Source organism: Siphateles boraxobius, unplaced genomic scaffold, assembly GCF_051911475.1.
Source record: "Siphateles boraxobius isolate OS27281-9 unplaced genomic scaffold, OSU_SipBor_1 146, whole genome shotgun sequence".
NCBI lineage: Eukaryota > Metazoa > Chordata > Actinopteri > Cypriniformes > Leuciscidae > Siphateles > Siphateles boraxobius.
The window spans coordinates 161454-177500 of NW_027508751.1; the positions used below are offsets into that span (position 1 = coordinate 161454).

A 16047-nucleotide genomic window follows, 5' to 3' on the forward strand; every position below is an offset into this window, starting at 1 on the left:
AAGGCCTTCGTTTATCAGACCCGCAGAAACCCTGATAAGTGCATATATTAACACTTAATATCCATTAATCACAGCAACTCCTCCTCCTCATCATCATCATCATCATCTGAAACCAGAAGACACTCAGATCAGATTCTACTGTTAGATCCACACATGAGATGTTGAAGTGTAACACCAACCTCAGGCTTTACTCTGGAGAAAAACCCCGTTCGACAGCCTCGACCTTCTTCAAAACACGAGATCAGAGACTAACCTGAGTGAAACCAGAGAAGAGAGTTAACCCTTCACACGCTATCAGCACAAGCCAGATCAGAAGCAGCTGATGGAGTGTGTGTGTGTGTGTGTGTGTGTGTGAGATCCGACACGTCAGCAGACGCAGCACAGTAAACATCAGGTGAAGAGAGCAAGGGAAGGTTACCTCACACACTATCGAGCGCAGGAGCGATCAGCACAAGCCAGATCAGAAGCAGCTGATGGAGTGTGTGTGTGTGTGTGTGTGTGTGTGAGATCCGACACGTCAGCAGACGCAGCACAGTAAACATCAGGTGAAGAGAGCAAGGGAAGGTTACCTCACACACACTATCGAGCGCAGGAGCGATCAGCACAAGCCAGATCAGAAGCAGCTGATGGAGAGTGTGTGTGTGTGTGTGTGTGTGTGTGTGTGAGAGAGATCCGAGAAGTAAACATCAGGTGAAGAGAGCAAGGGAAGGTTACCTCACACACTATCGAGCGATCAGCACTCGCGTCGCGTCGGGAGCAGATCCGTGTCTTTACAGCAGCAGAACGGTGAAACACACTCAACAACTCACGCATATTAATCTCCAAACTCATATCAGAGTTCAGCTGGAGAACACAGACACGGAGAGTTTGCTTTAACCCTTTAATGAAACTCAATGAACAGGGTTTTAGTTATAAATGTGCAGCTAACCCAACATTAAAAACTCTTCGAAATGCAGCAGTCACTTTAGTTTAAGCATTTATTAATCTTCACGCTTTAAAGATATAATGTTTCCTGATGATAAACTAGGTCAATTCTCAACCCTTTTGATTAAACATATTTGGGAATGTTTCATGTTTGTATTTTATATAATTAACAACCCTTACCCAAAATTAATACATTTCTCATTGCATAAATATTAGTAACTCGCTCCAATTACTGTAGCTTTGGTTTTTGCAGTACAATTGTGCAGTTCAGCTACAATGTCGATTTCTAAATTCAGAATGAAAAAAAAAAACAGTAATAAAAATAAGCATGTCATAATCAATTATTTAAATAGACTATACATTGTAAACACGACTGAGATACAATAATTAGAACGATCTATTGTGCTTATTCAATCATTTAAAAAGCTACAATTTAATCATTTTTCATTACTCTACTTTTTTGCATTAAGTGAGCTAGAAATACACAATTTAATTCATTCTCTGCATTTAAATAAGATACATTTAATACTGACTAAAAATGTTATACTTGTTCTAATTGTATCTGTTAAACTCATTCTGCATTAAATTTAGTGTAACTGAATTTATTAAGTTATGAAAATTAGTGCTAACTTTGAAAAGCTACAATACTTGCGCTAGCTAATAGAATATTCTCTGCATTTAAATCAGTTAGTTATATTAATGAGCGACTATCAGTAATTAGAATGAGCATGTGTGCTAAATTATTGAATTCAGTAAAATTATTTCAAGTGCACAACTTTTTTTTTTACTAATAGTAGCCAATTACTCAAATTTAAAAATCAATTAAATAATTCTTTTTACTTTGTATATTTTAGCGCACTCATTCTTAAAGCGAAAGTTTAATTCTCTGCATTTAAATCGGCTACATTTACTAATTTAATGCATGACAAATATACAGTAAATAGAATGAGCATGTCGCTAAATTAAGCTGAAATTCAAGTTATTTTTTAAAATGGTGAATGCATGAGTAGAACTCCCTGATTATGGTCAAACTAAAATCTTTATGAACCTCATGTTCTTTCCCATCTTCACTTGTAGATTCTTTTGAAAGGCAACAACAGAATTCAAAGCGTTTGAACAAATCGTTTCGTTTAATAGGCTCCATGAAGCCACAATTGAAGAGCAACAAAAAAAAAGGAATAAAAACAAAAGTGAGTCAAATTCTGATACAAAGAAAAAACAAAGAGCACAAGGATTTTTTCCCAGTTCTGGAGTGTACTGTTAACAATTTCTGGTTCTCTTTTCAAGTAAATATTGGATATATATATTAGTCAAGAGTCCATGATTAAAATGCAGGCGTAGAGCAGAGACACAGACCGAGAACAGCAGCGCCGCCAGGCTCAAACTACTCACTGTTTATGGACAAATCAATGCCTGGCTTAGCAAAAGTAACAAAAGAAGCCGTTCTCATAATGAGACTAGATCTACTGGAACAGTAATGGAATAAACAGAGGCTTTCGTTGAGCAAACACACTCTATATCCCCCACAATGCACAGGGACCCACAGTATCAGTGGAGATTGGTCAAATATAACGTTTAAAGGTGGAGGAACCAGTCGGCGCTCCGTGAACACATTCGTTCGTTCACGGCTTGATGAACAGAAACGGCCTTTTTCTTAAAGTACAAGAACAGAACAGAAACAGGGAGAACAGCTACAAAACAAAATCCAAGAATAGATCCATGAGTCTTTAGAAACGCTCGGCCAGTGTCGTGTCGGGTCTTGGGTTTTACTCTTGTACAGCTGAGGAGGAAGTATCACACATCAAGACACTGAAGAATCTCAACAGGTTTAAGACACAGTCCCTCTAACTAGCCAACCAGAGCAAAGACATGAAAACAGGGTCGTTTCGAGCGATCTGGAGAATGAGCAGCCGTTCCTCCAATGGAGATGATCGGATGATTCATGGGGGGGGGGGGGGGGGTTACTTGTCATGAAGATTGAGATCCAAATTGAAAATTGTGGCATGAAAGCCTTTGTTTTATTAACCCATGTAAAAAAAAATAAAAATGTAAAAATGACTTTATCCGCCCAGGTTGTAGAACCTCAAGAATAGCCTGTTTTACCAGTCTGCGGCGACATGCTTGTATGGGGACTGTAGAGGCGAAGAAGCTAATACGTACCATAGCTATCATAGCTATCTCTGTAAGAGCTGCCTCGATCGCCGTAACTAGAACTCCTGCACACAGAGACAAACACACAGGCGTGAGAAATACTGAAAAACACGGGTTAAACTTCAGTAGGACAGAATTATTTGAAAACATTTATTGCTGACATATTGCATTGATTCTTGCAACAACAAAAAAACCCGGAAAAAAACCCAACAACATTTAATTGTTGCAGTCTAGCGTCAAAAACAAGTGGTTGCAGTCCAAGTGTTGCGGTCTAATCAATACACGTTTCATTGTCAACACTTTTAATTGCGGTCTAACGACAAAAAAATTGTGGCGGGCGGTCCAACGTCTAATTGTGGGCGGTCCAACGACTAAAACGTTTAATTGTGGGCGGTTTAACGTTAAAAAAATATTTAATTGTGGTGGTCTACCAACAAAAAGTTATAATCTCGGTAGTCTAACGTCTAAAAACGTTTAATTGTGGCGGTGTAACGTCTAAAAAGGTTTGTGGCAGTCTACCATCAAAGGTTTAATTGTGGCAGTGTAACGCCTAAAAACGCGTAATTGTTCGCGGTCTGCCATCTAAAAACGTTTAATAGTGGCGGTGTAACGGCAAAAGAGGTTAAATAATGGCGACGTAACGTCTAAAAACGTTTAATAGTGGCGACGTAACGTCTAAAAACGTTTAATAGTGGCGGCGTAACGTCTAAAAACGTTTAATAGTGGCGACGTAACGTCTAAAAACGTTTAATAGTGGCGACGTAACGTCTAAAAACGTTTAATAGTGGCGACGTAACGTCTAAAAACGTTTAATAGTGGCGACGTAACGTCTAAAAACGTTTAATAGTGGCGACGTAACGTCAAAAAACGTTTAATAGTGGCGACGTAACGTCTAAAAACGTTTAATAGTGGCGACGTAACGTCTAAAAACGTTTAATAGTGGCGACGTAACGTCTAAAAACGTTTAATAGTGGCGACGTAACGTCTAAAAACGTTTAATAGCGGCGGCGTAACGTCTAAAAACGTTTAATAGTGGCGGCGTAACGTCTAAAAACGTTTAATAGTGGCGGCGTAACGTCTAAAAACGTTTAATAGTGGCGACGTAACGTCTAAAAACGTTTAATAGCGGCGGCGTAACGTCTAAAAACTCCCATCGCTGCAATCTGTCAAATACAACATTAAATTGTTGAGCATATCAGTACAGATGACCTGTAGAGTATAATGATGAAACACACACCTCACCTGTCCCTGTTGTAGCCTCCTCCCCCGCCCCCCCCTGAGGAGTATCCCCCTCCTCCTCCACTCTTGTAGCCGCCGCTGTAGCTTCGGTCTCCGCCATAACTGCGGTCGCTACTCCCGTAACCGCGGTCTCCACCGCCGTATCCACCTCCGCCTTCAGAGAGCAAGACATTAACACACGCAGCTTTGAGAACATGCCACAGCACTCGTACACTGTGAGAGATCAGCACCTCTCGAACCTCCTCTTCCTCGGCCTCCCCTGAAGAAACCCCCACCTCCTCTTCCCCCTCCTCCTCCTCTGTAGGATCCTCCACCGGACCGGCCTCCTCCTCCGCCGCCACCCTTCCCGGCCTCGTCCACGCGGATCGTACGCCCATCCACCGACTGATCATGACAACACATCACCAGAGAGGGCGTTAGTACACAAATACTTGGAGAAACAAAGTGGATAATGCATTAACCCATAACTTCAACCCTGATTGGTCATTTTCTGCACAGCATTATGGGTAATGTAGTTTTTCACCATGACTAGTTTATTTTAAAATAAGTGGAAATAAGGACATTTTCTGCACAGCATCATGGGCAATCAAACTAACATTGAATTATTGTGTTTTTATTGCGGTCTGAAAAAAAAAAGCTGTGTTACGGACTAACGTAATTATTTTAAATAGTTTCAGTGTGTAAAAAAAACTTGCTTCATTGTTGCGATCTAACAAAACGGGTTTCATTGTTGAAGCGTAACGCCAAAAATTAAAAGTACACAAGTACTTGAAGAGAAAGTAGATATGCCAGATGTGCCATTTAACCCATCATCTCAACTCTGGTGCAATTCTGCACTGCATCATGGGTAATCAATTTCTCATTGTCAAAAACATTTAATTACTTGGTCTACTTTTTTTGACGTTAAACCGTAACAATGAAACGCTTTTTTTACATTAAAGTACTCAAATACTTGGAGAAACAGAAAGTAGATAAGCCATTTTATCCATGTTTCAACAATGATTGGTTAATTTCTGCAGAGTTAAAACATTTTTTTAACAATAACTTCCACCGTTAAACATGATTTTAAAATAAGTTGGAATGCAAAAAAGACTGTTGAAGCATTTGATTAATAACCTCAGAACTTCCTTATGGATAATTTCTCTATGAACAATACAAAATAAAGTTTTTCCAATAATACGATCCAATGAGAAACTTTAACTTTTGGTTTTAACTTTGAATCAAGTGATGTGCTCCAGTGAAAGTTAAATCTAGAAGTGTCTCAGTAACTAACCTTTCCATTCATTCCTTCCAGCGCATCCTTTGCATCATCTGGATTCTCAAAAGTCACAAAGCCGAATCCTCGGGATTTGTTGGTTTCTCTGTTTCGGGCCACATGAACTGAAAAGAGACATAATAATGAGCCACTTATGTAAATCACAGAAAGCACACGAGCCAATCAAAAACAGCGCGGGCGAAGAGAGCCGCTGTGATTGGTGAGAGGGCGGGGCTTACCGTTGGTGATGACGCCATATTTGGAGAAGGCGTCTTCTAGCGACTGTTCGGTGGTGTCGAAGCTCAACCCGCCGATAAACAGCTTTCCTTCGTCAGACATTCTGAGCTAAAAACACACGAATATTTCACAAAAAAGGTTAATACAAATTAAATCTGCCCATATTAAGTACAAAAAAAATCGCATATTTATGACTCATAGCGGCCTGGCGATAAAAATTGAAATAATGAATAAATAAAATGGCGGGAAGCGCGTGTTATCCGTTTAAAGTAGACAATCCATCGGTTATTTCAATATTCATCGTGTGTTTTATTTAATAAAGCAATAAATCTGGGTCAGCGCGAGCACGCTGCTTCAAACTAGGTCAAACAATGGAGTCCATACAAACACGAATGCTCGAATAAAATATAACGAGCGCAGATCTGAAACTATCATACGCGCATTATACTACATACAATACTCAATCCTAGATTGCAAAAGCATCGATTATGATATTACAAGTTGATTTAAACGGTTGATCTCTGATGAGGATGATGAAGATCTCCATCACGCGCCGCCATTTTAAGCAGCGCGCGAGTCGAGAAGGCCAAACACGCACAAATCTTAATCAATACAATCGTTACATGAGATATATTTAAATACAGTGAAGAATACACCAAATAAAGTAAAATAGCGTTGTTTAATGTGGGTTACCTGTGATGTCGCAGTAGTAGCGGGCGGATGAAATGGCGTGTGTGCGTCTCTAACGCCTTCAGAACTCCAGAGACGCAGGAACGAGCCGCGCGCCTGTTATATACCCCTGCGCTCGGGGGGCGGGGCCTACACACAGCCTAATTTACATACAAACCGGAATGGACCGAATGAACCCAAAGTTTAAACGAACACTACACAAATGTAGATTTGTCCAAGTTTCTCCATGTTTTGAGGCACTTAAAAGTACCTTATAACTGTATTTTAATCCTTAAATTAAATTAAAAAGAGGATTGCCTTAAAACTCTCTAAATTACTGGCAATATAAATGGATTAACCCCCATTGTAAAATGGGATCTAGAATGTAATTTATTCGGTTGCCATTTTCTTTTCATGTTTTTGTGTTATTAGGTTCTGTACGATATGCTGCTTGGTCTTATTGTTAATCATTTTAGCAATGGTAATATGTTAATGCCTGTTTATTATTTGAAATAATTTAATAAAGCTAAAAAAATTTTTATTTTATTTTCCCCTGCCATTTTTGTATACACGGGGAAAAAAAGTTAAAAAGAACAGCATTTATTTGAGATAGAAATCTTTTGTAGCATTATAAATGTCTCTGCTGTCAATTTGTATCACCTTTCACATATTGATCAAATAATCCTGAAAAATAAAATGCATGACGGTTTCCACAAAAATATGAAGCTGTTTTCAACACTGATAATAATCATAAATGTTTCTTGCGCATCAAATCATCATATTATAGTGATTTCTGAAGGATCATGTGACACTGAAGACTGGAGTAATGATGCTGAAAATTCACAAGAATTAATAGTTTCTTACATTTTTGTTGTTGTATTTTGTTTCACTGTTTGTATTTGTGACAACATGCCCCACTATAACAGATGGTCAACATGTGTTGCTGAAATATACTTTTACAAATAAATAAACCTACCATTTGTATAATGTGACAACTATCCCCGGTCTCCCCTGTGCATTACAGTAATAAGTCAGTCTCCGTTATTTATATATCGCTTTTTACAGAACAGATTACTTCAGCTTTACAGAGATAACAGGAAAATAATGCAACAAAGTTTGTTTCTAGAAGGAAATATCGCCACAGTCCAGCTTAAGTAAGTTCAGTGATGGTTCATTTCTGTTGTAAAAAGTAATTAATTTAGTTCATTTATATATATATAGCCGCTCTGGAGAATAAGTGCAATACTACACATCATCTGAGGCCAAATGATGAACATTTAATATCTGTGGATTACTGTCTGCAAACATCAACACGTGAGAAAGACTCTTCCCTTCATTCATATAGACAAAGAGTTTCCCAGCATGATCTCAGAGTGTGTGTGTGTGTGTGTGTGTGTGTGTTAATCACTGCAAAGTTAATTATACATGTATGGCATGCAAATACTGAAGTGTGAGAAACACCTCATGCATACAGGCCCAACACACACACACACACACACACACACACACACACACACACACACACACACACACACACACACTGAAACATACACTGAAACACACACACACATACACAAACTGAAACACACACACACACACACACACACACACACACACACACACTGAAACATTCACTGAAACACACACAGACACACACACACACACACACACACACACTGAAACACACACACACACACTGAAACACACACACACACACACACACAGACACACACACACACACACACACTGAAACACACACACACACACACACACACACACACACACACACACTGAAACACACTGAAACACACACACACACACACACACACACACACACACACACACACAGACACACACACACACACACACACACACACACACACACTGAAACACACACACACACACACACACACACACACACACACACACACACACACACACACACACACTGAAACATACACTGAAACACACTGAAACACACACACACACACACACTGAAACATACACTGAAACACACACACACACACACACACACACACACACACAGAAACACACTGAAACACACACTGAAACACACTGAAACACACACACACACACACACTCTCACTCTCTCGCTCTCAAACACACACACACACACACACACACACACACACACACACAGACACACACACACACACACAGAAACAGACACACACACACACACAGAAACACACACACACACACACACTGAAACACACTGAAACACACACTGAAACACACTGAAACACACACACACACACACACACACACACACACACACTCTCACTCTCAAACACACACACACACACACACACACACACACACACACACTCTCGCTCTCAAACACACACACACACACACACACACACACACACACAGAAACAGACACACACACACACACTGAAACACACTGAAACACACTGAAACACACACACACACACACACACACTCTCGCTCTCAAACACACACACACACACACACACACACACACACACACACACACACACTCTCACTCTCAAACACACACACACACACACACACACACACACACACACACTCACTCTCTCGCTCTCAAACACACACACACACACACACACTCTCACTCTCTCGCTCTCAAACACACACACACACACACACACACACACACACACACACACACACACTGAAACACACACACACACACACTGAAACATACACTGAAACACACACACACACACACACACACACACACACACACACACACACACACACACACACACACACACACACACACACACACACACACACACACACACACACACACACAGTGATAAGCTTATTCATGTCTCCTCTTGACCAGTTAAACTTTTGTTCTCCTCTAAAAAAACATAGTATTTCCACTAGAGAGTGTTGGTGTAAATAAAGACATTAAAACACTAAGCTGTAAATAGAAACACCAGAGGACAAAGTAAGTGTCTGCGATTCTAACACAACAAATAGATCAAGCGCTGACTTCAGCCTGAAGTTCAACATGTTTCATGAATCATTTGACAGAAGATCATAATGTCATCACATCTTTGACTCTATGAATATTTCTCAGGTGGGTTTATATTTTTACAGTCAATTTCTGTGTCACAAACCCTGCAATTACAGGTGAATTCAAACATAAACAAAAGTAAATATAATATTCATTAGTTATACCAAATTACGACAGTCCAGCAAATCTGAGTTACATCCACTTAAATTAGTTTTATTAAAAAGGAATTTGTAGGTCTTTTGGCCCTGTCGTGTTTTAGGATGTAGTGCCACTTCACTCCAGGAGAGGTCACGTGTGTTTCACGTTGCACGTCTCAATGACGTCATGACGCAGATTTATCACGCTATCAAAACAGAAACATGATGGATTTGCCTATTACATAATATGTTACCTGGGGATTTGTTGGATTGATTTTCTCATAAATATGATTTTAAAGACTCAACGCAGATAACAAAGACATGTTTTAAGTTATGAAAACGTTATTTCAGAATATTATCTGAACGCCCAGTTTTTTTAAAAAAAGTTGTAAAAGTTTTTTTCTAAGTTATGCGAACGTAAAGGGAACATTTTTCCATTTTGGAAACATTACGGGAAAGTTACTTTTGAATGTTCTCTGAAACTAAAAAAACATTATAAAACATTCAAAACGTTCAAAAACATTATAGGAACGTCCAACTGAAAAACGTTCCATAAACGATGAATAAATAATGTGTTTGTGCTAAGAACATTGAAAACATTTGGTCATTAATAATGTAAGTAGAATCATCTTCATTGAGATGAAAAGACGGAATTATGACTTCCTATGTCATTCTTGTCATCATTGTGACTAATTTCAACTTTCTAAATCATAATTAAGCCTATGACTTTTTAATGATATGATTTCGATTTTCGACCTATTTATGTCATGATTATGATGATTTACCAAATCTTCCATTCTGCTGCGCGTTTCTTCCAGTGTTTACGGTCGGTGGCGCGCAGCCGGAAGTGTTTTTGTCCGCAGCTTCTCTCGTTAAAGGATTAAACTGGTCCAGATCTTCTGAATGCTTTGAGAAGGGAAGATGTTTGAGATCAGACTGAAGATGTTTGAGATCAGACTGAAGATGTTTGAGATCACGAGGGCAGTGCACGAGGACGAGCTGATGCTGTTGCGCGCGCAGATCCTCCGCGCGCTGCCGATGCGCGTCACAGACAAGCGCGTTCACAGGCAATGCAAACGACCAGTTCATACACTGACCAGTTTACAAAGATGTTTCGCTAGCGTTCGTCCCATGTAGTTATGAAAACATTATTTCTGAATGTACAGTTTCAGTAATAATAAGTAATAATAATAATAATAAATTACATGTACTGCGTTAGATTAAACTGAGATAGTCATAGCACTTGCATATTGTCCTACTGTTAGTTTCACTACTTCTATTGCTCTCATTTGTAAATTACTTTGAATAAAAACGTCTGCTAAATGAATAAATGTAAATGTACAGTTTATTTTATTCTTGGTTATGCGAACATTATATATTTAAAAGCCTCTGTTCATCATATAAGCGATTGAGTCTCTTAAGACATTTTGGACTAAACTGCTCAATATGGATTAATTTTACGATCACTTTATTAACTTTTTGAAGCGTCAAAATGGTAGTTTCGCAGACTGTCAATGGAGGAACAGAAATCTCTCAGATCGTTATTTGTGTTCCGAAGATGAACGAAAGTCTTCATGAGGGTCAGTAATTAATGACTGGACTTTCATTTATGGGTGAACTATCGCTTTAAGGGAACGCGATCTTTCTGCAAATATTGCTGGAAGTGGAACGTTACTTAGTTGTGCTAGTAAACGTTAGACAAACTACCGAATAACATTTTTCAGGGAAAAAAAAAACATTCCATGAACGATGTATAAATAATGTTTTTCTAAGAACGTTATTAAAGACCAGATAACTCTGAACGAACGTTGTATTAACGTTACTAGAAGAACGTTGTGGCAAGATTCTCTCAGTTCTTCCAGTGAACGTTCGTTATTTGGTCTTTAATAATGTTTACAAAACGTCAGATGTTCCTTCTCTGAACGTCCTGAAACAAGTGGAAGCCTAACATTTAAAAAAAAAGATTTTAACTAAACGTTTCAGGAAAAAACGCTCCTTGAACGTTGTTCAAACCTTTTTTTTAAATGTTAGGCTTCCACTTGTTTCAGAACTTTCAGAGAACATTCAAAAGTAACATTGCCATAATTTTGAAGAATTATACAATGGAAAGTTTTCTTAAAGTTCACATAATCAAGAAAAAAAAAACGTTTTTAAATGTTTTGAACGTTCGTAAAAAAGGTTTTTATAACATATTGGGAATGTTAGCTGGGTTTATGGTCTAGATCTGGCCCAGATTACTGTATACAAGAACCAGTTACACCAGTTACACCAGTTACACCAGCGCTGGCCATAATAGTTTACAACACTGAGGATTTGAGCTGCTTTTCTGCTGATTTTACACATTACTTCACATTTTATGTCAAACACTAAATTTAAAGAGAAAAACATTCTCACTGTGAAATATTATGACCTATAATAGAAATTAATATGACGTAACAATGAATGTATTTTAATGTTAACAAATATTAATAAATACTGTAACAAATGTGTTGCTCAATGTTAGTAATGCATTAAACCGTGTTAACTAATGGGAACTTATTGTAAAGTGTTACCAAAAACTTCATGAGTAACCTGGAAGACTATACTCTTATAGTTTTAATGTTTAATGTGAATATGTAAGTGATATGATATATAGTGAAGTGTAATTTATTCCATTACTCCAGTCTTCAGTGTCACATGATCCTTCAGAAATCACTATAATATGATGATTTGATGCTCAAGAAACATTTATGATTATTATTGATTTTCATAAACAGTCATATTTTAGTGGAAACTGATACATTTTATTTTTTAGGATTGTTTGATGAATAGAAAGTTCAAAAGAACAGCATTTATTTGAAATAGAATCTTTTGTCACATTATAATGTTTTTATAATCACTTTTGATCATTTTTCTTTCCTACCCCAACATTTAAGAATATTAATGCCTCACAAAAATATTTCTACATATTTTCCAACTGTTTTCAACACTGATAATAATCATAAATGTTTCTTGATCATCAAATCATCATATTATAGTGATTTCTGAAGGATCATGTGACACTGAAGACTGGAGTAATGATGCTGAAAATTCAGCTTTGATCACAGGAATAAATTACACTTTACTATATATTCACATAGAAAACAGCTGATTTACATTATAATAATATTTATTTCTTTTTTTACAGTATTTCAGAGCATATAAACGGAGCTTTAGTGAGCAGAAAAGTATTTCAGAAACATAAAAAAAATCATATTTATTCCAAACTGTTGAGTGGAGGTGTAAGTAATCATAAACATCATGAAATCTCTTAGAGATGCTGGAATATGACAGATGAATATGGAATTTAAACAGCGCTAATTCAAACATTCTAATACGTGTCACACACACACACACACACACACACACACACACACACACACACACACACACACACACACACACACACACGTCCGTCAGAGTTTAGTAGTAACGAGTTCAAGGTATCCTCATGAAACACACGTGCGTGTATATGTGTGCGTGTGTGTGTGTGTGTGTGTGTGTGTGTGTGCGCAAGTGTGTGTGCGCGCGCGCGAGTCTGGAGTGTGTAACCTCTGAGTTCTGCTGATGAGGAATAAACAGAAGAGTGTGTGTTCGCTGATCTGATCTGGAGTTTCCTCACACTCATGTTCACTCTCTCCTCCATGAAAACCTGAGGAATGTTCATTTAATCTGGTCTATTATATACAGTGACACTGTAAAAACATATATTGCTCGATGTTCAGTGAATTAATGCACTTTAAAAAATGATGTTCTTCCTCAGTGTTTCGGTCTTGTTTTCCAGCACAAATATCTAAACATTCTTAAAACAAGATACATTTAATGGAGAAGAAGCGGAATAACTGAAGATATTATGTCAAAAATGCATAAAAATGAAGTGAGTTTGTGCTTAAAACCAGAACAAATATCTGCCAGATGAGTCCGCTTTTATTTCTCCGTGACTGAGACGAGATGACATCATTACGACTACATCAACATGCAATATCGCGAGGAAAAAATACGAGACTAAAAATAGTTTAAAACATAAAAACTTTATCAAAATCTCTTAATAATTGCTTAAAAAAGAGCTGAAAAATAATATAGAATGTTTTTAAAAAGCCACTATGAGTTTTCACGCATGCGAAACGTATTAACCCTTTAACGGCCCGATCCACGAAATGCTGGAGCACATTTGAGTCTCTATATTTTATTGAGGAGGACTAACTTACCTAACTTAAGTCAAGCTGACTGAGCATCTCTAGCTTCTGCTTGAGCAATGCCAACAACATCCACTAGATGTCACGTGTCAATAACAGCGCGTCACAACCATAGACTGTAAAAAAAAGTATATTTGATTCAATGTAAATTTAAAACTTCCATAACTTTTCATATTTTCATTTTTTGAAGTGCTTTTACTTCAGGAATAATCTGCTGAGTGTTTTCTTTAAAACAAGACCAAACTTCTATATAAATGGTTGTAATTCAAGATATCACGTTATGTGCCAAATCAACCGTTTGGTTGAGCATGTTTTTGAAAAAATATTAAAAACATCCTAAAGTTTTTTTATGGCACCAAGTAACATCATTTTGTCTGTACTTAATATTTTTTGTTTCATATAAAATAAATATTTTACAAAATATTTTTTACTATAAAATTACTATAAACTCAAAGCCATATATCTAACCAAGTTGTGTTCCAAATTTGAAGTTGATAGTAAAAAAAAATTGAGATTTAGTTTAGGCGTAATACCGAACATAGCCACCGGATGACTTACATTCCACTGAATTTAATTGTATGCATTCTGCCGTAACAAATTATGTAACCTTATTTATTTTTGTTTATTGTTAAAAAACAAGAAAACATAATTTCCTGTGTTAATGAAAACCTGAAATATTTAACGGCATACTTCAATAAATAAAGAAAATTCAATGTAAAAAAATAGTTTTTAAATAAATTAGTATTATAGTTCATATTTTCTGATTTGCATTGTATGTGTATTAATTCCGGTACTTTTTTTTTTTACCTTTAAGTGGCCAATATTAAAAAAATTATGGGATGTGTTGAAAAAAATAAATTTTTATTCAAATACACAAAATTTTCCATCACGTTTGTCTTGGTGAGACTTTAAAGGGTTAAAATGAAGTGAGTTGAAACGAGAACAAATATCTGGCAATAGTCAGAAAAATAATCTTGTTCATTTTTTCAACAAACTTCATTTTTTTGCTTCTCCAGTAAATCTTGATTTATGAATGTTTAGATATTAGAGGAAGATCATTATTTGTGTAAACTTATCAAATCTAGTTATCCCCGTTGATCATATGTATGACTTTATGGATTATGAATGCTTCGGTTTGAGACGATCTCGACGATGTTTCTGTGTGTGTGTGTCGGTGCGCGTGTGTATGAGTGTGTGTGTATCAGTGCATGTGTATTAGGTGTGTTGAAATTAACCGTTTCTACGATGCATCGCGATGCAGACGAGGACGATTCGGTATCGGTTCAGTAATAGACCATAACCGGTTCTAATGTACTGGCGCTTTTCTGACGTCGTTTGTCGCGTGTGTGCTTTGTCGCGGTAGCATACACTGGCAGACGCAAGTGCAAGTGATTAAAAATGTTTCAACTATTTTAAAAGCATCTGGACACATTTCAGCTCTTATGAACACTTGTGGTGCACGAGCTGGAGAAGAGAAGAGCTGTTAGCGCCTGCAGAGTCTGACTGCTTGTATTTATTGACAAAATTGTGTACATGAAGTAAAATTGAAAATTGAGGATGCAGTGCATCGGGATATCGAATTGAACTGAATCGATGACATGATAATCGTAATCGAACTGAACCGTGAGACCACTTTACCGGTTCACACCCCTGGTGTGACGTCGAGTCCTCCCTCAGATGATCTGTGTGTGTGTGTGTGTATCAGATGATCTGTGTGTGTGTGTGTGTATGTTTGTGTGTGTGTGTGTATCAGATGATCTGTGTGTGTGTGTGTGTGTGTGTGTATCAGATGATCTGTCTGCGTGAGTGTATGATAATAGCGTTGGGGTTGTCCTTCGGCGTCAGGCCGCTGTTGCTGCACTGGAAGTAGTTGGACAGCGCCTCGGATAACTGACGCGAGTCTCCTTCTTCTCCCTCAGGGATTCTCTCTCTCAGGTCTTTGTCTCGGTGAATCTCCCTGCGAGATCCACGTCTCCACGCGTCTGCAAACGCCTCCGCCGTCAGGCCGGAGCTGTGGGAGCGAGGAGGAGAACTCTGATCCCGGTGGAGTCCCGAATCCTGAGGGAGGAACAGAGTCAGAGCTGTCAATCATCTGACAGAAGGTGTGTTTACAGCTCACACACACACACTCACACACTCACTCACACACAATCACTCACTCACACACACACTCACTCACTCACTCAC

The 16047-nt window shown here is 37.9% G+C and overlaps 2 protein-coding genes across 8 annotated transcripts in view; both read right to left on the bottom strand.

Annotated features, from left to right (window-relative positions):
* Positions 1–2035: 2035 nt before the first annotated feature.
* cirbpa (cold inducible RNA binding protein a) lies at positions 2036–6615 on the bottom strand. Of its 6 annotated transcripts, none has more exons than XR_013203892.1 (7): positions 6500–6615; positions 5809–5914; positions 5588–5694; positions 4590–4698; positions 4313–4468; positions 3085–3140; positions 2036–2704 (listed from the first exon to the last, which is right to left on the bottom strand). XR_013203892.1 is itself a non-coding variant. In XM_077230490.1 (7 exons), the coding sequence occupies exons 2-7, from the start codon at positions 5906–5908 to the stop codon at positions 2691–2693; spliced, it is 537 nt and encodes a 178-aa protein (XP_077086605.1). In that variant the 5' UTR covers positions 5909–5914; positions 6500–6615; the 3' UTR covers positions 2036–2690. The 6 variants fall into 6 exon arrangements, 3 of the variants coding, with proteins under 3 accessions (XP_077086605.1, XP_077086604.1, XP_077086603.1); XR_013203891.1 differs by having other exon boundaries at positions 4554–4698; XR_013203890.1 differs by having other exon boundaries at positions 4545–4698.
* A 6240-nt stretch (positions 6616–12855) lies between these two features.
* nectin4b (nectin cell adhesion molecule 4b) overlaps positions 12856–16047 on the bottom strand; it is a 47169-nt gene continuing 43977 nt past the window's right edge. For both annotated transcript variants that reach the window (XM_077230501.1, XM_077230500.1), the window contains exon 11: positions 12856–15918. In XM_077230501.1, coding sequence (XP_077086616.1) covers positions 15646–15918 — 273 coding nt within the window. In that variant the 3' untranslated portion in view covers positions 12856–15645. The remainder of the gene's footprint in view (positions 15919–16047) is intronic.

What these genes read in the sequence shown, in the direction of transcription:
- cirbpa (XM_077230488.1), bottom strand. Translation starts at nt 5,908, where the DNA reads ATGTCTGACGAAGGAAAGCTGTTTATCGGCGGGTTGAGCTTCGACACC. An exon ending in ATATGGCGTCATCACCAACG is followed by an intron (nt 5,695 to 5,808) that starts GTAAGCCCCGCC and finishes GTCTCTTTTCAG; the next exon opens with TTCATGTGGCCCGAAACAGA. An exon ending in AGGAAGAGGAGGTTCGAGAG is followed by an intron (nt 4,469 to 4,544) that starts GTGCTGATCTCT and finishes TGCTCTCTGAAG; the next exon opens with GCGGAGGTGGATACGGCGGT.